This window comes from Oncorhynchus keta, chromosome 32 (genome assembly GCF_023373465.1).
Source record: "Oncorhynchus keta strain PuntledgeMale-10-30-2019 chromosome 32, Oket_V2, whole genome shotgun sequence".
NCBI classification, from domain to species: Eukaryota; Metazoa; Chordata; class Actinopteri; order Salmoniformes; family Salmonidae; genus Oncorhynchus; species Oncorhynchus keta.
The window spans coordinates 26897565-26924248 of NC_068452.1; the positions used below are offsets into that span (position 1 = coordinate 26897565).

General features: G+C 41.2%; 1 protein-coding gene across 1 annotated transcript in view; it reads right to left on the reverse strand.

Annotated features, from left to right (window-relative positions):
* The window catches only part of LOC118371892 (inward rectifier potassium channel 4-like), a 27086-nt gene extending 586 nt beyond the window's left edge, over positions 1–26500 (reverse strand). The window contains exons 1-2 of the mRNA XM_052491098.1: positions 26173–26500; positions 1–2439 (exon numbers count right to left, since the gene is read on the reverse strand). The exon at positions 1–2439 is cut by the window's left edge and continues 586 nt beyond it. Coding sequence (XP_052347058.1) covers positions 864–2294 — 1431 coding nt within the window. The 5' untranslated portion in view covers positions 2295–2439; positions 26173–26500 and the 3' untranslated portion in view covers positions 1–863. The remainder of the gene's footprint in view (positions 2440–26172) is intronic.
* Positions 26501–26684: the final 184 nt, after the last annotated feature.

Below are 26684 nucleotides of genomic sequence, written 5' to 3' on the forward strand. Positions count from 1 at the left end.
ATTGCGTTGGTCAGTGTATCGTTGTTACTACGCACAGTAACAACCGATACATGAGTCATTGATCTATGCTAAAGACACTATGAAAACAACGTGTGTAAATGAGTAAATTAGGGAGAAAAGAGGCTCAGAGGAAAACTTGTCTGGAGAACAATAGTGCAAATAGTAGAAAGCAGCAAACTACCCTGTTGATATAGTATTAGAACCCAAGCATGATTCATATCACCAGTCATTTTATCTTTACAGAACACTGGAGGTTGATTACGCATCAAAATAGCACGTATCATGTCCAAATGAAACAATCTACACAATAAGACTGTGTAGATAAACATCATACCTACCCACTTGAATGTTACTCAAATATTCTGGGTGTCTTCCCTGCACATTTCCTCCTGAGACAGTTTCTGTAGCAGAAGTCCTCCTTTGGTCAAATGTCTGTTTATCCTTCATTGCACAAGTCTCAAACAAGTCATTATTTGTCTCATCCTCAGCTCTCTGCTGGAACTGTCCATCTCTTGGCGTTCCTTTCCTATTACCTCGTTAAAAGAGTCGCCCGTTCATACAATCTCATGTGTAATTATCTGTCGAGGTGACTGTCGCACAGCCCAACTGAGGTGCACGTATGGGTGAAGTGTGCAGAGTAGAACCACTAATTCAGCCTCCCATTTGGTTCTCTCCACAAACAAAAACATGGGCTCAGGTTAAAGTACAAAATAATGCTGGCAAGGCGAAAGGGGTGTAGCTCTAGTACTAAATCCAGAGCAAAACGTGCAAAATACAAAAAGGAAGACCTCTCTTCAAGACCTACAGATCGGTATATGTGAATGGAGGGGTTGGGAAGGGTATGAGGGTGCCATCCCTTTGCCTCAGATTCCCGACTCACTTTTATATGTCAGTGGATCACGAGTAATGGTCGTCTGTAGAATGTCAAAATCCATCTGATTGTCCAAAACACACAGCATGCTGCTGCCGGATGTCATTGTGGCTGTGTCCTGAAACAAATGATGAAAGTCTACAGAAACTGAATTCCTCCTGTCCTCCTCCCTGTCTTTTCCCTTTTGCCTATCCAGTTCATCCTCGTCCTCTCCACAGCTCAGTGCTACCTCATTCTCATAGCAGAAGGCGCTGGGGGAGTGGGGGGTTACGAGGTGCTGGGTGATTCTGGGGCTGGTTGGGAATAGTGAGTGGGAGGAGGCGGATGAGGCAGGCCGGCTGGACGTCTCACTGAGCTCCTTGGCGCTGCAGTGGGGTGTGGAGGGCACCTCGTAGGTCTTGTGGAAGCGAGAATAGTCCACCTGATACTTGGTTCGGTCCTCAAAGATCACAGGCTCAAACCTATGCCCCCATAGGATCTCCTTGGCCAGATAGGAGCTGCGGGCCTGGGTGGTCATGGCGGTGGCCTCCACCATGCCCTCCAAGATCACTACGATCTCAAAGTCATCAGACTCCAGATCAGCCCGGCTCACAGTGTACAGGGGGCTGTCCTCGTCGATCTCATGGACGATAACCAGAGGAGAAACCAGGAAGAGACGGTCAATGCCTTCATCGTAGCCTACGTTGAGATCCCTCTGCTCTAGAGGGATAAACTCTCCCTCTGCCGTGACGTAGGGTCGAATGAGCTGTGCCCGCACATGGGCCTCCACGATGTGGCTCTTGCGCAGGTTACCCACCCGCCACATGAGGCACAGCTTGCCATCGCGCAGGGAAATCACAGCGGTTTTCGAGAACAGCAGGGTCTGGTTCCTCTTCTTAGGGCGTGCCATTTTGACCATGATTGTGCCAAGCATGAAGGAGTCAATGATGCAGCCCACTATGGACTGGACCACCACTGTGATCACTGCCACAGGGCACTCCTCAGTGACACAGCGCCACCCATAACCAATGGTGGTCTGGGTCTCGACGGAGAATAGGAAGGCTCCGACGAAGCCCTCCACATGAAGGAGGCATGGCTGCCACGTTTTCTGCACCCCTTCAACTTCACCAACCCCAAGCCCATTCCCTTCCAACCCCGAAGAGGAACTCATTCCAGGGTGCTCATCAAAATCCCCATGGGCTCTGGAAACTGAATAGAAGATTATTCCAAAAAACATCCAGGAGGACATGAAGGTCGAGCAGAAGAGGAGTAGTAAGTATCTCCAGCGGATGTCCACGCAGGTGGTAAAGATGTCGGCCAGGTAACGTTGTGATTTCTCCTCCATGTTAGAGAACACCACGTTGCAATGCCCATTTTTCTTGATGAAGCGACTTCTTAGTTGGCTCGATCCTGTAGTAGAGATCTTTCCGTTGTAATTGTTCATCCTACGACCTGTGGCTCCTGATATCCTATCTCCTCCGGATGTGCCACTAGGGGAGGGGAACCGGCTATTTGGCGAGCTGGGGCCGTTGTGGAGCCCAAGTGTGGAGATTTTCAGGCCCTCCTCATCTGTTGCTGCGAAGCTGTACCTGTAGGGTTAACAAAAGGGGAAAGTATGGATAAATAAGGAAATTGACCAGAGTGATGCAAGAGATGTGAGAGTGGTTTGAGAGAGGGTGTAGAACAGGAAGAGTTGAGGTTATAATACATGTCCGTAATCTCATTGGGCTATCTATTCTTACCAGTGTGCCCTACAGGACACAGTGACTATGCATAGCTTGCCAACTCTGCACAGAGACATATTGTATGACTCACATTCTCTCATGCATTAAAGACCGCGCTTAGGAAGGATATGCTGTGAATGAGAAATGTATATATAAGGGTATCCTTCTTGAATGCAAAGGTAGCATGAAATGATGCTTTCTCACTTTCCTCAAGACCATTTGACCTACCTTTGGTAACCTCTTAATATTGCGCAGACCGACCTGTCTCTCTCCTTCGGAGAGGATAACCTGGGAAGGTGAGTTGTGTTTAGCTATATGTGAGAGGGATTGCGGTCATCACGGGTTTAGGGATTATACATGAGCCAAGTCTCCTGACAGCCTATGTTGACTGGGACATACAGACATTATATTGACTAATTTATAGTGCTCCATTGATCAGGAAACTATATTCAACCATATACTTATTGAATTTTTAATGGCTCCACTATTTTGGTTCCATTCATTTGAATGTACATTGGCGAACTAAGGTTGTCCATTTCCCTGTGATAACACAAATAAGGAGAAGTGTTGTTGGCTTTGGGGACATAAGGTGTGACCAGTGATGGAAAAAGTACCCAATTGTCATACTTGAGTAAAAGTCAAGATACCTTAATAGAAAATGACTCAAGTAAAAGTGACCCAGAAATATACTTAGGTATCAAAAGTAAACGAAGTTGCTAAAATATACTTAAGTATCCAAATTAAAAGTATAAATCATTTCAAATTCCTTATATTAAGCAAACCAGACGGCACCATTTTCTTGTTTTTATTTATTTACAGATAGCCAGGGGCACGCTCCAACACTCAGACATCATTTACAAACAAAGCATGTGTGTTTAGTGAGTCCGCCAGATCAGAGGATGTAGGATGTTCTCTTGAAAAGTGTCTGAATTCCTGTCCTGCTAAGCATTCAAAATGTTACAAGTACTTTTGCGTGTCATCGAAAATGTACTTTATTTTCATTAGGGATGTAGTGAAGTAAAAGTAAAAATCTAAGTAAAAATATAAATAGTAATATCCCCAAAATTACTTAAGTAGTACTTTAATTTTTACTTAAGTACTTTACACCGCTGGGTATGACAGCTTCCATTCATGGTGTCCTCACCTGTTGGCCCGTGCTGTTCCCATTGGCACCAGTGATCATCAGGTGGTCATTAGGTCTATAATTGAGGTGGGAGGCTGGACTCCGCCCTGGCAAGTAGTCTACTGTGAAAGATTTCGTATCGGCATGGCAACTGTCAATGTGTGCATGGACGGCATCCACCGGTGAAGACCACTACAGGGAGAAAGATTTTACATTTTGCCAAGATTCCGACACAGTACAGGTGTAGGATCTTAATTTGACCTATATAGTCACAGCAAAATGATTCAAACATGTAGTCCATAATGTTACTTGATTGGTGGTTAGGCTATTAAAATGAGACTACATGAAAAGTGTAGTACTGTTAATATAACTGCAGGTTTTCAGTGAATGTATGAAATCACAAAGCTCATCTACATTTCCTGCTTCTCAGGAAAATTCTCAGCCGAAACATTAATGATCAAATTAAGATCCTACATCTGTACCTGTGCATCACCACATCATTTTGCACAGATTTGGATAACTATCACTCAACATTCATAACTGATTTAGTGTGAGCATATTTTATTGAGAGAACAATGATTTGATGTGACCTGGTTTTTGAGTTACCAACATACAGTACCAGTCAAAAGTTTGGACACACCTACTCATTCAAGGGGTTTTCTTTATTTTTTACTATTTTCTACATTGTAGAATAATAGTGAAGACATCAAAACTATGAACTAACACATATGGAATCATGTAGGAACCAAAAAAGTGTTGACCCAAAATATATTTTAGATTCTTCAAAGTAGCCACCATTTGCCTTGCTGACACATATGCTGAGCACTTGTTGACTGCTTTTCCTCCAGTCTGCATTCCAACTCATCCCAAACCATCTCAATTGGATTGAGGTCAAGTGATTATGGTCTGATGCAGCACTCCATCACTCTCCTTCTTGGTCAAATAGCCCTTACACAGCCTGGAGGTGTTTTGGGTCAATGTCCTGTTGAAAAACAAATGATAGTCCCACTAAGCTCAAACCAGATGGGATGGCATATCACTGCAGAATGCTGTGGTAGCCATGCTGGTTAAGTGTGCCTTGAATTCTAAATAAATCACTGACAGTGTCACCAGCAAAGCACCATCACACCTCCTCCATGCTTCACGGTGGGAACCACACATGCAAGGATCATCCGTTCACCTACTCTGCGTCTCACAAAGACACAGCAGTTAGAACCAATAATCTCAAATTTGGACAAATCAGACCAAAGAACAGATTTTCACCTGTCTAATGTTCATGACTCGTGTTTCTTGGCCCAAGCAAGTCTTTTATTATTATTGGTGTCCTTTAGTAGTGGTTTCTTTGCAGCAATTCAACCATGAAGGCCTGATTCACACAGTCTCCTCTGAACAGTTGATGTTGAGATGTGTCTGTTTGTCACGATCGCTGTCGTCGTGGAAATGACCGGACCAAGGTGCAGCATGGTGAGCGTACATTTCTTTTATTGATAAATGTCGCCAACAAAACAAAGACACAACCGTGACGCTTACTTAGGCTATAATGCCATGAACAAAGACAACTACCCACAAATACAAAAGGAAAAAAGGCTGCCTGAATATGATTCCCAATCAGAGACAACGATAGACAGCTGTCCCTGATTGAGAACCATACCCGGCCAAAACATAGAAACAAAGAAGATAGAGTTCTCCCTGACCAACCAAACATAGAGAATAAAAATATCTCTACGGTCAGGGCGTGACACTGTTACTTGAACTCTGTGAAGCATATATTTGGGCTGCAATTTCTGAGGCTGGTAACTCTAATGAACATATCCTCTGCAGCAAAGGTAACTATGGGTCTTCCCTTCCTGTTTTAGCAGTCCTCATGAGAGCCAGTTTCATCATTGTCACGCCCTGGTCGAAGTATTTTGTGTTTTTCTTCATGTATTTGGTCAGGCCAGGGTGTGACATGAGTTTTTGTATGTGGTGTGTAGCTTAGTGGGATTGTAGCTTAGTAGGGTGTTCTAGGAGAGTCTATGGCTGTCTGAAGTGGTTCTCAATCAGAGGCAGGTGTTTATCGTTGTCTCTGATTGGGAACCATATTTAGACAGCCATATTCTTTGGTTGTATTGTGGGTGATTGTCCTGAGTGTCTTGATGTCCTTAGGCTGTGTTAGTTTGCACCAGTTAAGGCTGTTTCGGTTTTCACTACGTTTGTGTTTTGGATTCGTGTGATTAAACATGGATCGCAATATACACGCTGCAGTTTGGTCCGACTCTCCTTCACCCCATGAAAACCGTGACAATCATAGCGCCTGATGGTTTTTGTGACTGCACTTAAAGAAACTTCTTAAGTTCTTGAAATGTTCCGTATTGGCTGACCTTCATGTCTTAAAGTAATGATGGACTGTACTTTCTCTTTGGTTATTTGAGCTGTTCTTGCCATAATACGGACTTGGTCTTTTACCAAATAGGGCTATCTTCTGTGTACCTACCTTGTCACAACACAACATATTTAGGCAGCCATTTCCTCATTGTGTTTAGTGGGATCTTGTCTAGGTATAGTTGCCTGCGAGCACTATTTTGAGCTTCACGTTTTGTTTGTTCGCTTTGTTTTCACTCTAAGTTTGTCTTCCAAATTAAAGGATGGAAACACCACGCTGCATCCTGGTCCACTCCTTATAACAACCGGGACACCAAGGCAAAGCGTGGCTACTTTGAAGAATCTCAAATATAAAATATATTTTGATTTGTTTAACCCTTTTGTGCTTACTATATGATTCCATATGTGTTATTTCATAGTTTGATGTCTTCACTATTCTACAATGTAGAAAATTGTACAAATGAAGAAAAACCCTTGAATGAGTAGGTGTCCAAACTTTTGACTGGTACTGTATATCTTCAAGTAAGAGTTCAGTCCTGAGGTAATACACCTCTGGTTGATTGTGTAATTTGTCTCTTTAGAGGTCAATGTCACAACTGAAAATACACCTGCCATTACTTAATTTTGGCGCTAAATAAAGACTTCAACGAAACTAAACGTGGTTCCACAATGATCTCCAAATTTCCTAACGTCACGTAATATTAGAAAACCACTCAGGGTTGTTTCTGCCATTACATATCTATGTAAAAGAAATCCCTTTCATAATCCTTGCATGATTTTACCTACGATACAAAACACTTAGAAATCCAAGATTGAGGTAGTAGTTGTAGCTTTATTTTGTGAAAACATACAAAGGTTGTGTCATTGTGAAGCTTCATCATTTGGGACCTTTACACGACAGGGCCAGTTTTCCTGACAGATCAACCGCCAGATGTGAGGATGTATGTGACAGTCCACAAAGCCAAACATGGTTGCCAATGGAATTGTCTGCAAGAACATTGACATATATACAGTGGGGCAAAAAAGTATTTAGTCAGCCAACAATTGTGCAAGTTCTCCCACTTAAAAAGATGAGGCCTGTAATTTCCATCATAGGTACACTTCAACTATGACAGACAAAATTATAAATCCAGAAAATCACATAGTAGGATTTTTTATGAATTTATTTGCAAATTATGGTGGAAAATAAGTATTTGGTCATCTACAAAACAAGCAAGATTTATGGCTCTCAGACCTGTAACTTCTTCTTTAAGAGGCTCCTCTGTCCTCCACTCATTACCTGTATTAATGGCAACTGTTTGAACTTGTTATCAGTATAAAAGACCTGTCCACAACCTCAAACAGTCACACTCCAAACTCCTATGGCCAAGACTAAAGAGCTGTCAAAGGACACCAGAAACAAAATTGTAGACCTGCACTAGGCTGGGAAGACTGAATCTGCAATAGGTAAGCAGCTTGGTTTGAAGAAATCAACTGTGGGAGCAATTCTTAGGAAATGGAAGACATACAAGACCACTGATAATCTCCCTCGATCTGGGGCTCCACGCAAGATCTCACCCCATGGGGTCAAAATGATCACAAGAACAGTGAGTAAAAATCCCAGAACCACACGGGGGTACCTAGTGAATTACCTGCAGAGAGCTGGGACCAAAGTAACAAAGCCTACCATCAGTAACACACTACGGCGCCAGGGACTCAAATCCTGCAGTGCCAGACGTGTCCCCCTGCTTAAGCCAGTACATGTCCAGGCCCGTCTGAAGTTTGCTAGAGAGCATTTGGATGATCCAGAAGAAGATTGGGAGAATGTCATATTGTCATAAGGAACGGACCAAAATGCAGCGTGGTATGTGTTCATTATGATGTTTTAATTAAAGAAAGCACTGAACACTGAATACAAACTATACAAAACAATAAACGAATAACGACCGTGAAGCTATAATGAGAACTGTGCTGACACAAGCAACTAACATAGACACCCAACCACAAACAAGCAGTGAAACCCAGGCTACCTAAGTATAATTCTCAATCAGAGACAACTAATGACACCTGCCTCTGATTGAGAACCATACTAGGCCGAAACATAGAAATCCCAAAATCATAGAAAAACAAACATAGACTGCCCACCCCAGCTCACGCCCTGACCATACTAAATAATGACAAAACAAAGGAAATAAAGGTCAGAACGTGACACATATGATAAGATGAAACCAAAATAGAACTTTTCGGTAAAAACTCAACTCATTGTGTTTGGAGGACAAAGAATGCTGAGTTGCATCCAAAGAACACCATACCTACTGTGAAGCATGGGGGTGGAAACATCATACTTTCGGACTGTTTTTCTGCAAAGGGACCAGGACGACTGATCCGTGTAAAGGAAAGAATGAATGGGGCCATGTATCGTGAGATTTTGAGTGAAAATCTCCTTCCATCAGCAAGGGCATTAAAGATGAAACGTTGGGCTGGGTCTTTCAGCATGACAATGATCCCAAACACACCGCCCGGGCAACGAAGGAGTGGCTTCGTAAGAAGCATTTCAAGGTCCTGGAGTGGCCTAGCCAGTCTTCAGATCTCAACCCCATAGAAAATCTTTGAAGGGAGTTGAAAGTCTGTGTTGCCCAGCAACAGCCCCAAACATCACTGCTCTAGAGATGATCTGCATGGAGGAATGGGCCAAAATACCAGCAACAGTGTGTGAAAACCTTGTGAATACTTACAGAAAATGCTTGACCTCTGTCATTGCCAACAAAGGGTATATAACAAAGTATTGAGATAAACTTTTGTTATTGACCAAATACTTATTTTCCACCATAATTTGCAAATAAATTCATTAAAAATCCTACAATGTGATTTTCTGGATTTTTTCCCCTAATTTTGTCTGTCATAGTTGAAGTGTACATATGATGAAAATTACAGGCCTCTCTCATCTTTTTAAGTGGGAGAACTTGCACAATTGGTGGCTGACTAAATACTTTTTTGCCCCACTGTATGTATTTTTCTCTCTCTTTGACGGAATTTACAATACGGTGACATCGTTAGGATCGTTATCAATGTTTTTCACGCTCAAATATGTCCATGCCGGAGTAATCATGACGCTGATCACTTTTTGGTTGGAGGGTGACTGTGTGGTGAAGCGAGGGGGGTGGAGCGTATCGGTAAAACCACCAGAGACATGGTGGAGGGGGCTAGTAAGAGCTCTTCAGGATGAGTCACGGAGAGGGGAAGATTCAAGAGTAAACAGAACACATCTTAAACTGATTCACAGAGGTTTAACAGAATTACATCTAACAGTCACTCATCATCACAGTGTAGGGAGATGATGAGTGCATAGAAAGACTGAACTGTGGGGAGAAAATGCCTGAATAAGAATCTTTGCTACACAACACTGACAGATACTTAATCCCACTTGAGCAGGAGGTGTGTGTGTGTGTGTGTGTGTGTGTGTGTGTGTGTGTGTGTGTGTGTGTGTGTGTGTGTGTGTGTGTGTTGGCTGGGGAGGGGATGCTTCCCTCACTGTATCTTTATGTGTACTTGTCTGGCAAGGCCATTCTTAACCCATAATCTCTTAAATTACAGATGAATAGTCCCCTAATCTCTAGTCTCAAAGAAGTGATATGAAAGGCAGATCTAAGTAGAGTGACCTGGTTCAGATTTCCCACTAATCCCTTACAGAGAGAGAAGAAAAGTGCTGGTGGCGGACAGTGTTGTGGAAGGATGACGACGCCAACAGGACATCTCCTAAACCACGTCATACTCATCCCAGGTTAATCACTGGAGCAGGATTACATACCATTTGGCATATGGATCCTTACTGCACATCAAGACATATCTCAAACACATAGGAAGATAAAACACAAGCTGGGCCCAAGCAGTCCTCTCTGAGATGTATAAAAAGGAACAGTATGCGTATGAGCCTATCGATGGCTGTTCAAAATGGGTAAGGTTCGGTTGCAATGTGTTTCTTGTTGTCATTATGATTTTTTGCTGTTGTATTTGTTGATGAGAAACCAATGGGATGTAGGCCTACAAGGAAACGAATAAAACAAGAGAAGAATGAAGGTGGACCCAACCACAAGTTTCTTGTTTTCTGAAACGCTACAGTTAAAGCCCATACCCCTACCAAAGTGAAAATAAAACATGCTATTCTAAAACCAGACGCAGGGTTTGGGATTGTATAACTGAATTATAAAACATGCTATTCTAATACCAGACGCAGGGTTTGGGATTGTATAACTGAATTATAAAACATGCTATTCTAAAACCAGACGCAGGGTTTGGGATTATATAACTGAATTATAAAACATGCTATTCTAATACCAGACGCAGGGTTTGGGATTGTATAACTGACTTATAAAACATGCTCTTCTAATACCAGACGCAGGGTTTGGGATTGTATAACTGACTTATAAAACATGCTCTTCTAATACCAGACGCAGGGTTTGGGATTGTATAACTGAATGATAAAACATGCTATTCTAAAACCAGACGCAGGGTTTGGGATTGTATAACTGACTTATAAAACATGCTCTTCTAATACCAGACGCAGGGTTTGGGATTGTATAACTGACTTATAAAACATGCTATTCTAAAACCAGACACAGGGTTTGGGATTGTATAACTGACTTATAAAACATGCTCTTCTAATACCAGACGCAGGGTTTGGGATTGTATAACTGACTTATAAAACATGCTATTCTAATACCAGACGCAGGGTTTGGGATTGTATAACTGAATGATAAAACATGCTATTCTAAAACCAGATGCAGGGTTTGGGATTGGGGAAAACATGCTATTCTATAAACGAGGGTTTGGGATTGTATAATGCTAAAACATTCTAATACCAGACGCAGGGTTTGGGATTGTATAACTGAATTATAAAAATGATAAAAACACTGAATTATAAAACTATTCTAATACCAGACAGGGTTTGGGATTGGGATTGCTATTTTATAACTGATTGTATAACTGAATTATAAAACATGCTATTCTAATACCAGAAGGGTTTGGGATTGTATAACTGAATTATAAAACATGCTATTCTAATACCAGACAGGGTTTGGGATTGTATAACTGAATGATAAAACATGCTATTCTAATACCAGACGCAGGGTTTGGGATTGTATAACTGAATGATAAAACATGCTATTCTAATACAGGGTTTGGGAGTATAACTGAATATAAAACACTATTCTAATACCAGGCAGGGTTTGGGATTGTATAACTGAATGATAAAACATGCTATTCTAAAACCAGACGCAGGGTTTGGGATTGTATAACTGAATTATAAAACATGCTATTCTAATACCAGATGCAGGGTTTGGGATTGTATAACTGAATGATAAAACATGCTATTCTAAAACCAGACGCAGGGTTTGGGATTGTATAACTGAATTATAAAACATGCTATTCTAAACCAGACGCAGGGTTTGGGATTGTATAACTGAATTATAAAACATGCTATTCTAATACCAGACGCAGGGTTTGGGATTGTATAACTGAATTATAAAACATGCTATTCTAATACCAACAGGGTTTGGGATTGTATAACTGAATTATAAAATGCTATTCTAATACCAGACAGGGTTTGGGATTGTATAACTGAAATAAAATATTTTACTACCAGACGCTGGGTTTGGGATTGTATAACTGAATTATAAAACATGCTATTCTAATACCAGACGCAGGGTTTGGGATTGTATAACTGAATTATAAAACATGATTCTAATACCAGACGCTAACTGAATGATTACCAGAGCAGGGTTTGGGATTGTATAACTGCTAGAAAACATGCTATTCTAATACCAGACCAGACGCAGGGTTTGGGATTGTATAACTGAATTATAAAACATGCTATTCTAATACCAGACGCAGGGTTTGGGATTGTATAACTGAATGATAAAACATGCTATTTCTAATACCAGACCAGGGTTTGGGATTGTATAACTGACTTATAAAACATGCTATTCTAAAACCAGAACAGGGTTTGGGATTGTATAACTGAATTATAAAACATGCTATTCTAAAACCAGACGCAGGGTTTGGGATTGTATAACTGAATTATAAAACATGCTATTCTAATACCAGACGCAGGGTTTGGGATTGTATAACTGAATGATAAAACATGCTATTCTAAAACCAGACGCAGGGTTTGGGATTGTATAACTGATATAAAACATGTATAACGAGGGTTTGGGAATAACTGAATGATAAAACATGCTATTCTAATACCAGACGCAGGGTTTGGGATTGTATAACTGAATTATAAAACATGCTATTCTAATACCAGACGCAGGGTTTGGGATTGTATAACTGAATGATAAAACATGCTATTTCTACCAGACGCAGGGTTTGGGATTGTATAACTATGATAAAACATGCTATTTAAAACATATTCTAATACCAGACGCAGGGTTTGGGATTGTATAACTGAATGATAAAACATGCTATTCTAAAACCAGACGCAGGGTTTGGGATTGTATAACTGAATTATAAAACATGCTATTCTAATACCAGACGCAGGGTTTGGGATTGTATAACTGAATGATAAAACATGCTATTCTAAACCAGACGCAGGGTTTGGGAATAAAACATGCTATTCTAATACCAGACGCAGGGTTTGGGATTGTATAACTGAATTATAAAACATGCTATTCTAATACCAGACGCAGGGTTTGGGATTGTATAACTGAATTATAAAACATGCTATTCTAATACCAGACGCAGGGTTTGGGATTGTATAACTGAATATAATAAAACATGCTATTCTAAAACCAGACGCAGGGTTTGGGATTGTATAACTGAATTATAAAACATGCTATTCTAATACCAGACGCAGGGTTTGGGATTGTATAACTGAATTATAAAACATGCTATTCTAATACCAGACGCAGGGTTTGGGATTGTATAACTGAATGATAAAACATGCTATTCTAATACCAGATGCAGGGTTTGGGATTGTATAACTGAATTATAAAACATGCTATTCTAATACCAGACGCAGGGTTTGGGATTGTATAACTGAATTATAAAACATGCTATTCTAATACCAGACGCAGGGTTTGGGATTGTATAACTGAATGATAAAACATGCTATTCTAAAACCAGACGCAGGGTTTGGGATTGTATAACTGAATTATAAAACATGCTATTCTAATACCAGACGCAGGGTTTGGGATTGTATAACTGAATGATAAAACATGCTATTCTAATACCAGACGCAGGGTTTGGGATTGTATAACTGAATGATAAAACATGCTATTCTAAAACCAGACGCAGGGTTTGGGATTGTATAACTGAATTATAAAACATGCTATTCTAATACCAGACGCAGGGTTTGGGATTGTATAACTGAACTGAATGATAAAACATGCTATTCTAATACCAGACGCAGGGTTTGGGATTGTATAACTGAATGATAAAACATGCTATTCTAAACCACAGGGTTTGGGATTGTATAACTGAATGATAAAACATGCTATTCTAATACCAGACGCAGGGTTTGGGATTGTATAACTGAATGATAAAACATGCTATTCTAATACCAGACGCAGGGTTTGGGATTGTATAACTGAATGATAAAACATGCTATTCTAATACCAGACGCAGGGTTTGGGATTGTATAACTGAATTATAAAACATGCTATTCTAATACCAGATTCTGAAATAAACCAGACAGGGTTTGGGATTGTATAACTGAATTATAAAACATGCTATTCTAATACCAGATGCAGGGTTTGGGATTGTATAACTGAATGATAAAACATGCTATTCTAATACCAGACGCAGGGTTTGGGATTGTATAACTGAATTATAAAACATGCTATTCTAATACCAGATGCAGGGTTTGGGATTGTATAACTGAATGATAAAACATGCTATTCTAATACCAGACGCAGGGTTTGGGATTGTATAACTGAATTATAAAACATGCTATTCTAATACCAGACGCAGGGTTTGGGATTGTATAACTGAATGATAAAACATGCTATTCTCAGGGTTTGGGATTGTATAACTGAATTATAAAACATACCAGACGCAGGGTTTGGGATTGTATAACTGAATTATAAAACATGCTATTCTAATACCAGACGCAGGGTTTGGGATTGTATAACTGAATGATAAAACATGCTATTCTAAAACCAGACGCAGGGTTTGGGATTGTATAACTGAATTATAAAACATGCTATTCTAAAACCAGACGCAGGGTTTGGGATTGTATAACTGAATTATAAAACATGCTATTCTAATACCAGATGCAGGGTTTGGGATTGTATAACTGAATGATAAAACATGCTATTCTAATACCAGACGCAGGGTTTGGGATTGTATAACTGAATTATAAAACATGCTATTCTAATACCAGACGCAGGGTTTGGGATTGTATAACTGAATTATAAAACATGCTATTCTAATACCAGACGCAGGGTTTGGGATTGTATAACTGAATTATAAAACATGCTATTCTAATACCAGACGCAGGGTTTGGGATTGTATAACTGAATTATAAAACATGCTATTCTAATACCAGACGCAGGGTTTGGGATTGTATAACTGAATGATAAAACATGCTATTCTAAAACCAGACGCAGGGTTTGGGATTGTATAACTGAATTATAAAACATGCTATTCTAATACCAGACGCAGGGTTTGGGATTGTATAACTGAATTATAAAACATGCTATTCTAATACCAGACGCAGGGTTTGGGATTGTATAACTGAATGATAAAACATGCTATTCTAAAACCAGACGCAGGGTTTGGGATTGTATAACTGAATTATAAAACATGCTATTCTAAAACCAGACGCAGGGTTTGGGATTGTATAACTGACTTATAAAACATGCTATTCTAAAACCAGACGCAGGGTTTGGGATTGTATAACTGAATGATAAAACATGCTATTCTAATACCAGACGCAGGGTTTGGGATTGTATAACTGAATGATAAAACATGCTATTCTAAAACCAGACGCAGGGTTTGGGATTGTATAACTGAATGATAAAACATGCTATTCTAATACCAGACGCAGGGTTTGGGATTGTATAACTGAATGATAAAACATGCTATTCTAAAACCAGACGCAGGGTTTGGGATTGTATAACTGAATGATAAAACATGCTATTCTAATACCAGACGCAGGGTTTGGGATTGTATAACTGAATGATAAAACATGCTATTCTAATACCAGACGCAGGGTTTGGGATTGTATAACTGAATGATAAAACATGCTATTCTAATACCAGACGCAGGGTTTGGGATTGTATAACTGAATGATAAAACATGCTATTCTAATACCAGACGCTGGGTTTGGGATTGTATAACTGAATGATAAAACATGCTATTCTAATACCAGACGCAGGGTTTGGGATTGTATAACTGAATGATAAAACATGCTATTCTAAAACCAGACGCAGGGTTTGGGATTATATAACTGAATTATAAAACATGAAGTGGCTAATAAGAGTCTGTTACAGCAGTACTTAATGTTGGCAGGTACAGAGGGAATGAGGTGGTCTATGTTGACCTTTATTTTCTCTGGCTTTGGTACATTTCCTGAATCCATTCAGATGCAAAACTTTGTCTGGTCAAATTAGATTAAGATCATAACAAACTATTTTAATCTTGTCAGTTCCACGAACAAGCCAGAAATTCAGTTGATCAATCCACTCTGGGCTCAGAGATTTCACTAAGAAGGTTTACTGATATCATTTTAACAGCTCAACAAGTGGAACAAATGAAAACATTTATTTTTCTTCCATGAGCCACTGTGTCAAAGAAACATGACCAAATGACATCTGACAGCCTAGGAATTCCCATCACCCTTCATTTGTAACAGATCAATTCCTGTCTCCCTGCGTGTCAATCATGTTGAACGATCTGGAACCTTCTCTGTCTGTTTACAGCTAGGGTAGAGTACCCTAATTAGGGTCAGTCAACAACAGCCCCCTACTAAGTAGTGATTGATCAACCCCAGTCAGCTCAACCATTGCATGCATGGCTTCAAATGAGGGCTGTGTGTTAAAACAAGTGTTACATAATAATGATAATGAAGGGCAAAGTAGATCAAAGTCATTATTTTTGCAGCTAAATAGGATGAATTCTCTGCTTGGTTAATTTTATTACTACTTCTATTGTACTATTATTTGAACCTGTATAAATGTTGTTTTAGAAACGTGCTGATAATTCTAATTATATGGGCAACGTAAGGTGGTGTTGGCTTTGTACTTGGAAAAAGATAATAACTTTTTTCATTGTTTGCCAAATCCCAGTTTTTAGAACACAGATGCAGAATCACAAGCGGGTTTTACCAGTAAGGATCGCCTGGCCACACAGAGTTAACTGTAGGATTATCAGTTTCATTACAACATCAACTTTCCTCTAATTTTCACGAGCTTCTGCTCCCTGTGTTTATTTATATATCCCTCTCTGTCCCCGTCTCCTGTTTATTTATATATCCCTCTCTGTCCCCGTCTCCTGTTTATTTATATATCCCTCTCTGTCCCCGTCTCCTGTTTATTTATATATCCCTCTCTGTCCCCGTCTCCTGTTTATTTATATATCCCTCTCTGTCCCCGTCTCCTGTTTATTTATATATCCCTCTCTGTCCCCGTCTCCTGTTTATTTATATATCCCTCTCTGTCCCCGTCTCCTGTTTATTTATATATCCCTCTCTGTCCCCGTCTCCTGTTTATTTATATATCCCTCTCTGTCCCCGTCTCCTGTTTATTTATATATCCCTCTCTGTCCCCGTCTCCTGTTTATTTATATATCCCTCTCTGTCCCCGTCTCCTGTTTATTTATATATCCCTCTCTGTCCCCGTCTCCTGTTTATTTATATCCCCTCTCTGTCCCCCTCCTGTTTATTTATATATCCCCCTGTCTCTCCTGTTTATTTATATATCCCCTCTCCTGTTTATTTATATATCCCTCTCTGTCCCCGTCTCCTGTTTATTTATATATCCCTGTCCCTGTCCCCGTCTCCTGTTTATTTATATATCCCTCTCTGTCCCCGTCTCCTGTTTATTTATATATCCCTCTCTGTCCCCGTCTCCTGTTTATTTATATATCCCTCTCTGTCCCCGTCTCCTGTTTATTTATATATCCCTCTCTGTCCCCGTCTCCTGTTTATTTATATATCCCTCTCTGTCCCCGTCTCCTGTTTATTTATATATCCCTCTCTGTCCCCGTCTCCTGTTTATTTATATATCCCTCTCCCTGTCCCCGTCTCCTGTTTATTTATATATCCCTCCCTGTCCCCGTCTCCTGTTTATTTATATATCCCTCTGTCCCCGTCTCCTGTTTATTTATATATCCCTCCCTGTCCCCGTCTCCTGTTTATTTATATATGCCTCCTGTCCCCGTCTCCTGTTTATTTATATATCCCTCTCTGTCCCCGTCTCCTGTTTATTTATATATCCCTCTCTGTCCCCTCTCCTGTTTATTTATATATCCCTCTCTGTCCCCGTCTCCTGTTTATTTATATATCCCTCTCTGTCCCCGTCTCCTGTTTATTTATATATCCCTCTCTGTCCCCGTCTCCTGTTTATTTATATATCCCTCTCTGTCCCCGTCTCCTGTTTATTTATATATCCCTCTCTGTCCCCGTCTCCTGTTTATTTATATATCCCTCTCTGTCCCCGTCTCCTGTTTATTTATATATCCCTCTCTGTCCCCGTCTCCTGTTTATTTATATATCTCTGTCCCCGTCTCCTGTTTATTTATATATCCCTCTCTGTCCCCGTCTCCTGTTTATTTATATATCCTCTCTGTCCCCGTCTCCTGTTTATTTATATATCCCTCTCTGTCCCCGTCTCCTGTTTATTTATATATCCCTCTCTGTCCCCGTCTCCTGTTTATTTATATATCCCTCTCTGTCCCCGTCTCCTGTTTATTTATATATCCCTCTCTGTCCCCGTCTCCTGTTTATTTATATATCCCTCTCTGTCCCCGTCTCCTGTTTATTTATATATCCCTCTCTGTCCCCGTCTCCTGTTTATTTATATATCCCTCTCTGTCCCCGTCTCCTGTTTATTTATATATCCTCTCTGTCCCCGTCTCCTGTTTATTTATATATCCCTCTCTGTCCCCGTCTCCTGTTTATTTATATATCCCTCTCTGTCCCCGTCTCCTGTTTATTTATATATCCCTCTCTGTCCCCGTCTCCTGTTTATTTATATATCCCTCTCTGTCCCCGTCTCCTGTTTATTTATATATCCCTCTCTGTCCCCGTCTCCTGTTTATTTATATATCCCTCTCTGTCCCCGTCTCCTGTTTATTTATATATCCCCTCTGTCCCCGTCTCCTGTTTATTTATATATCCCTCTCTGTCCCCGTCTCCTGTTTATTTATATATCCCTCTCTGTCCCCGTCTCCTGTTTATTTATATATCCCTCTCTGTCCCCGTCTCCTGTTTATTTATATATCCCTCTCTGTCCCCGTCTCCTGTTTATTTATATATCCTCTCTGTCCCCGTCTCCTGTTTATTTATATATCCCTCTCTGTCCCCGTCTCCTGTTTATTTATATATCCCCTCTGTCCCCGTCTCCTGTTTATTTATATATCCCTCTCTGTCCCCGTCTCCTGTTTATTTATATATCCCTCTCTGTCCCCGTCTCCTGTTTATTTATATATCCCTCTCTGTCCCCGTCTCCTGTTTATTTATATATCCCTCTCTGTCCCCGTCTCCTGTTTATTTATATATCCCTCTCTGTCCCCATCTCCTGTTTATTTATATATCCCTCTCTGTCCCCGTCTCCTGTTTATTTATATATCCCTCTCTGTCCCCGTCTCCTGTTTATTTATATATGCCTCCCTGTCCCTGTCCCCATCTCCTGTTTATTTATATATCCCTCTCTGTCCCCGTCTCCTGTTTATTTATATATCCCTCTCTGTCCCCGTCTCCTGTTTATTTATATATCCCTCTCTGTCCCCGTCTCCTGTTTATTTATATATGCCTCCCTGTCCCTGTCCCCGTCTCCTGTTTATTTATATATCCCTCTCTGTCCCCGTCTCCTGTTTATTTATATATCCCTCTCTGTCCCCGTCTCCTGTTTATTTATATATCCCTCTCTGTCCCCGTCTCCTGTTTATTTATATATCCCTCTCTGTCCCCGTCTCCTGTTTATTTATATATCCCTCTCTGTCCCCGTCTCCTGTTTATTTATATATCCCTCTCTGTCTCCGTCTCCTGTTTATTTATATATCCCTCTCTGTCCCCGTCTCCTGTTTATTTATATATGCCTCTCTGTCCCCGTCTCCTGTTTATTTATATATGCCTCCCTGTCCCTGTCCCCATCTCCTGTTTATTTATATATCCCTCTCTGTCCCCGTCTCCTGTTTATTTATATATCCCTCTCTGTCCCGTCTCCTGTTTATTTATATATCCTCTCTGTCCCCGTCTCCTGTTTATTTATATATCCCTCTCTGTCCCCGTCTCCTGTTTATTTATATATCCCTCTCTGTCCCCGTCTCCTGTTTATTTATATATCCCTCTCTGTCCCCGTCTCCTGTTTATTTATATATCCCTGTCCCTGTCCCCATCTCCTGTTTATTTATATATCCCTCTCTGTCCCCGTCTCCTGTTTATTTATATATCCCTCTCTGTCCCCGTCTCCTGTTTATTTATATATGCCTCCCTGTCCCCGTCTCCTGTTTATTTATATATCCCCTCTGTCCCCGTCTCCTGTTTATTTATATATCCCTCTGTCCCCGTCTCCTGTTTATTTATATATCCCTCTCTGTCCCCGTCTCCTGTTTATTTATATATCCCTCTCTGTCCCCGTCTCCTGTTTATTTATATATCCCTCTCTGTCCCCGTCTCCTGTTTATTTATATATGCCTCCCTGTCCCCGTCTCCTGTTTATTTATATATCCCTCTCTGTCCCCGTCTCCTGTTTATTTATATATCCCTCTCTGTCCCCGTCTCCTGTTTATTTATATATCCCTCTCTGTCCCCGTCTCCTGTTTATTTATATATCCCTCTCTGTCCCCGTCTCCTGTTTATTTATATATGCCTCCCTGTCCCTGTCCCCGTCTCCTGTTTATTTATATATCCCTCTCTGTCCCCGTCTCCTGTTTATTTATATATGCCTCCCTGTCCCTGTCCCCGTCTCCTGTTTATTTATATATCCCTCTCTGTCCCCGTCTCCTGTTTATTTATATATGCCTCCTGTCCCTGTCCCCGTCTCCTGTTTATTTATATATCCCTCTCTGTCCCCGTCTCCTGTTTATTTATATATCCCTCCCTGTCCCCGTCTCCTGTTTATTTATATATCCCTCTCTGTCCCCGTCTCCTGTTTATTTATATATCCCTCTCTGTCCCCGTCTCCTGTTTATTTATATATGCCTCCTCTGTCCCTGTCCCCCGTCTCCTGTTTATTTATATATCCCTCTCTGTCCCCGTCTCCTGTTTATTTATATATCCCCTCTGTCCCCGTCTCCTGTTTATTTATATATCCCTCTCTGTCCCCGTCTCCTGTTTATTTATATATCCCTCCCTGTCCCCGTCTCCTGTTTATTTATATATCCCTCTCTGTCCCCGTCTCCTGTTTATTTATATATGCCTCCCTGTCCCCGTCTCCTGTTTATTTATATATGCCTCCCTGTCCCCGTCTCCTGTTTATTTATATATCCCTCTCTGTCCCCGTCTCCTGTTTATTTATATATCCCTCTCTGTCCCCGTCTCCTGTTTATTTATATATGCCTCCCTGTCCCCGTCTCCTGTTTATTTATATATCCCTCTCTGTCCCCGTCTCCTGTTTATTTATATATGCCTCCCTGTCCCCGTCTCCTGTTTATTTATATATCCCTCTCTGTCCCCGTCTCCTGTTTATTTATATATCCCTCCCTGTCCCCGTCTCCTGTTTATTTATATATGCCTCCCTGTCCCCGTCTCCTGTTTATTTATATATCCCTCTCTGTCCCCGTCTCCTGTTTATTTATATATGCCTCCCTGTCCCCGTCTCCTGTTTATTTATATATGCCTCCCTGTCCCCGTCTCCTGTTTATTTATATATCCCTCTCTGTCCCCGTCTCCTGTTTATTTATATATGCCTCCCTGTCCCCGTCTCCTGTTTATTTATATATCCCTCTCTGTCCCCGTCTCCTGTTTATTTATATATCCCTCTCTGTCCCCGTCTCCTGTTTATTTATATATGCCTCCCTGTCCCCGTCTCCTGTTTATTTATATATCCCTCTCTGTCCCCGTCTCCTGTTTATTTATATATGCCTCCCTGTCCCCGTCTCCTGTTTATTTATATATCCCTCTCTGTCCCCGTCTCCTGTTTATTTATATATCCCTCTCTGTCCCGTCTCCTGTTTATTTATATATCCCTCTCTGTCCCCGTCTCCTATTTATTTATATATCCCTCTCTGTCCCCGTCTCCTGTTTATTTATATATCCCTCTCTGTCCCCGTCTCCTGTTTATTTATATATCCCTCTCTGTCCCCGTCTCCTGTTTATTTATATATCCCTCTCTGTCCCCGTCTCCTGTTTATTTATATATCCCTCTCTGTCCCCGTCTCCTGTTTATTTATATATGCCTCCCTGTCCCTGTCCCCGTCTCCTGTTTATTTATATATCCCTCTCTGTCCCCGTCTCCTGTTTATTTATATATCCCTCTCTGTCCCCGTCTCCTGTTTATTTATATATCCCTCTCTGTCCCCGTCTCCTGTTTATTTATATATCCCTCTCTGTCCCCGTCTCCTGTTTATTTATATATCCCTCTCTGTCCCCCTCTCCTGTTTATTTATATATCCCTCTCTGTCCCCGTCTCCTGTTTATTTATATATGCCTCCCTGTCCCTGTCCCCATCTCCTGTTTATTTATATATCCCTCTCTGTCCCCGTCTCCTGTTTATTTATATATCCCTCTCTGTCCCCGTCTCCTGTTTATTTATATATCCCTCTCTGTCCCCGTCTCCTGTTTATTTATATATGCCTCCCTGTCCCCGTCTCCTGTTTATTTATATATCCCTCTCTGTCCCCGTCTCCTGTTTATTTATATATCCCTCTCTGTCCCCGTCTCCTGTTTATTTATATATCCCTCTCTGTCCCCGTCTCCTGTTTATTTATATATCCCCTCTGTCCCTGTCTCCTGTTTATTTATATATCCCTCTCTGTCCCCGTCTCCTGTTTATTTATATATGCCTCCTGTCCCCGTCTCCTGTTTATTTATATATCACCTCTCTGTCCCCGTCTCCTGTTTATTTATATATCCCTCTCTGTCCCCGTCTCCTGTTTATTTATATATCCCTCTCTGTCCCCGTCTCCTGTTTATTTATATATCACCTCTCTGTCCCCGTCTCCTGTTTATTTATATATGCCTCCCTGTCCCCGTCTCCTGTTTATTTATATATCACCTCTCTGTCCCCGTCTCCTGTTTATTTATATATCCCTCTCTGTCCCCGTCTCCTGTTTATTTATATATCACCTCTCTGTCCCCGTCTCCTGTTTATTTATATATCACCTCTCTGTCCCCGTCTCCTGTTTATTTATATATGCCTCCCTGTCCCCGTCTCCTGTTTATTTATATATCACCTCTCTGTCCCCGTCTCCTGTTTATTTATATATCCCTCTCTGTCCCCGTCTCCTGTTTATTTATATATGCCTCCCTGTCCCCGTCTCCTGTTTATTTATATATCACCTCTCTGTCCCCGTCTCCTGTTTATTTATATATCCCTCTCTGTCCCCGTCTCCTGTTTATTTATATATCCCTCTCTGTCCCCGTCTCCTGTTTATTTATATATCCCTCTCTGTCCCTGTCTCCTGTTTATTTATATATCCCTCCCTGTCCCCGTCTCCTGTTTATTTATATATCCCTCTCTGTCCCCGTCTCCTGTTTATTTATATATCCCTCTCTGTCCCCGTCTCCTGTTTATTTATATATCCCTCTCTGTCCCCGTCTCCTGTTTATTTATATATCCCTCTCTGTCCCCGTCTCCTGTTTATTTATATATCCCTCTCTGTCCCCGTCTCCTGTTTATTTATATATCCCTCTCTGTCCCCGTCTCCTGTTTATTTATATATCCCTCTCTGTCTCCGTCTCCTGTTTATTTATATATCCCTCTCTGTCCCCGTCTCCTGTTTATTTATATATCCCTCTCTGTCCCCGTCTCCTGTTTATTTATATATCCCTCTCTGTCCCCGTCTCCTGTTTATTTATATATCCCTCTCTGTCCCCGTCTCCTGTTTATTTATATATCCCTCTCTGTCCCCGTCTCCTGTTTATTTATATATCCCTCTCTGTCCCCGTCTCCTGTTTATTTATATATCCCTCTCTGTCCCCGTCTCCTGTTTATTTATATATCCCTCTCTGTCCCCGTCTCCTGTTTATTTATATATCCCTCTCTGTCTCCGTCTCCTGTTTATTTATATATCCCTCTCTGTCCCCGTCTCCTGTTTATTTATATATGCCTCTCTGTCCCCGTCTCCTGTTTATTTATATATGCCTCCCTGTCCCTGTCCCCATCTCCTGTTTATTTATATATCCCTCTCTGTCCCCGTCTCCTGTTTATTTATATATCCCTCTCTGTCCCCGTCTCCTGTTTATTTATATATGCCCCCTGTCCCCGTCTCCTGTTTATTTATATATCCCTCTCTGTCCCCGTCTCCTGTTTATTTATATATCCCTCTCTGTCCCCGTCTCCTGTTTATTTATATATCCCTCTCTGTCCCCGTCTCCTGTTTATTTATATATCCCTCTCTGTCCCCGTCTCCTGTTTATTTATATATCCCTCTCTGTCCCCGTCTCCTGTTTATTTATATATCCCTCTCTGTCCCCGTCTCCTGTTTATTTATATATCCCTCTCTGTCCCCGTCTCCTGTTTATTTATATATGCCTCCCTGTCCCCGTCTCCTGTTTATTTATATATCCCTCTCTGTCCCCGTCTCCTGTTTATTTATATATGCCTCTCTGTCCCCGTCTCCTGTTTATTTATATATCCCTCTCTGTCCCCGTCTCCTGTTTATTTATATATGCCCCCCTGTCCCCGTCTCCTGTTTATTTATATATCCCTCTCTGTCCCCGTCTCCTGTTTATTTATATATCCCTCTCTGTCCCCGTCTCCTGTTTATTTATATATCCCTCTCTGTCCCCGTCTCCTGTTTATTTATATATCCCTCTCTGTCCCCGTCTCCTGTTTATTTATATATCCCTCTCTGTCCCCGTCTCCTGTTTATTTATATATGCCTCCCTGTCCCTGTCCCCGTCTCCTGTTTATTTATATATCCCTCTCTGTCCCCGTCTCCTGTTTATTTATATATGCCTCCCTGTCCCTGTCCCCGTCTCCTGTTTATTTATATATCCCTCTCTGTCCCCGTCTCCTGTTTATTTATATATGCCTCCCTGTCCCTGTCCCCGTCTCCTGTTTATTTATATATCCCTCTCTGTCCCCGTCTCCTGTTTATTTATATATGCCTCCCTGTCCCTGTCCCCGTCTCCTGTTTATTTATATATCCCTCTCTGTCCCCGTCTCCTGTTTATTTATATATCCCTCTCTGTCCCCGTCTCCTGTTTATTTATATATGCCTCCCTGTCCCTGTCCCCGTCTCCTGTTTATTTATATATCCCTCTCTGTCCCCGTCTCCTGTTTATTTATATATCCCTCTCTGTCCCCGTCTCCTGTTTATTTATATATCCCTCTCTGTCCCCGTCTCCTGTTTATTTATATATGCCTCCCTGTCCCTGTCCCCGTCTCCTGTTTATTTATATATCCCTCTCTGTCCCCGTCTCCTGTTTATTTATATATCCCTCTCTGTCCCCGTCTCCTGTTTATTTATATATCCCTCTCTGTCCCCGTCTCCTGTTTATTTATATATCCCTCTCTGTCCCCGTCTCCTGTTTATTTATATATGCCTCCCTGTCCCTGTCCCCGTCTCCTGTTTATTTATATATCCCTCTCTGTCCCCGTCTCCTGTTTATTTATATATCCCTCTCTGTCCCCGTCTCCTGTTTATTTATATATCCCTCTCTGTCCCCGTCTCCTGTTTATTTATATATCCCTCTCTGTCCCCGTCTCCTGTTTATTTATATATCCCTCTCTGTCCCCGTCTCTGTTTATTTATATATCCCTCTCTGTCCCCGTCTCCTGTTTATTTATATATCCCTCTCTGTCCCCGTCTCCTGTTTATTTATATATCCCTCTCTGTCCCCGTCTCCTGTTTATTTATATATCCCTCTCTGTCCCCGTCTCCTGTTTATTTATATATCCCTCTCTGTCCCCGTCTCCTGTTTATTGCTCTGGTGTGCTGTAGGCTACTCGACAGATCCATCCTTTATCGACATTTTCCTCTGTACACATTTACTGTAGCTTTGACATTTGGACGTCATCCATTATTGTGAATGGGTCTGTAAACCCCGGGTTAATTCGCTCTCAGTTTGTGAACAAAACATTGCTATTACCTCGAACACAGACTAAACGAGCCTAGAGAGGAGCAGGTCTTACTGTCATAACAGCAGGTGACTATGACTGATTCCTGGATGCCCTAGAGATGAAATAAGATTGAACTGTATAATAAAGTAGCTGTTTGCTCTATATCCCTACACAGCAGTTTCCTTGCCATGTATGATCATGGACTGGGTGACGCAGTGCCTCATTGAGCTCTAGATTGATGGAAGGACAAACTTTAATGGGGAATGGTAGTGTATAAGTGTCTCATGCAAATGTCTTGAGCAGATATTATTGTCAAATACTTAGTAGGAGATATCCAAATAACAAAGTTCACTATTATAAATTTAAGTGTTGCTCTGACCAGTTTAAATGCATCCTTGGTCATTATTAACCCGTTTAAAAAACAATCTCAGTTTAACCAAGGTTACGCATCTTACCAATAGTAGCATACCCAGGTGAGACCGGACAGCTGGTCCAGTAACCATGAAATAGAAGAGGCATTTGATTCTCACTGGTTTCAGAACAAGCCTTCATTATTTGTGGATCGTCTTTTTGAAAATACATTTTTAAAGACTGAAAATGAATGGTAATGCATTTTCACTTGGTGAAGTCTGTGAGTCCTGTTTCCCACCACAAACGTCTTGACATTCTAATGTGTATTGGACACTGGGGACCTTTACGCATTTTAGGTTATGATTTAGGATAATCAATTAGGCCAGGCTTACTCACCTTAAAGACAACAAGTTATTCTGTTGTGCAGCTTGCTTGTTGTTTAGATCCACTTCTGATCCGATTGTAACCTCAATTCTGAATAGTCCACGCACTCTTTGGAAGGAAGGATGTGTAACCCCGGGAGTCTCTGTTGTACGCCTTGCCTTTCGGCAATAGTTCTATCCTGTTCTGTTTCCACTCTCTTATTCCTTTAACATTAATCACACATTTTTGCATATCTTTATAGTTTTTTTCCTCTTTTGTTTTTGAATCCTTTGTTGCCCTCTGCTGCCTTCTCACTGTCTCCTGTAATCCGGTCGGTGCTCGCTCTCCTCCACAGACTCGTGCACTGGAGTCTCCAAATGCTGTGCCAATTTACTCCGTGCAAAGTGTGTGGGTTCGAGGGGGTGCTCGTCAGTTTGATTATGTCTCCCTCACGTCTTTATGTATATGTGTAGGCGTTAAATGATGCGTCCCCTTCTCATTTTACTGGTTGACTGCATCTCAAATCTATAACTCATTGGAATAAT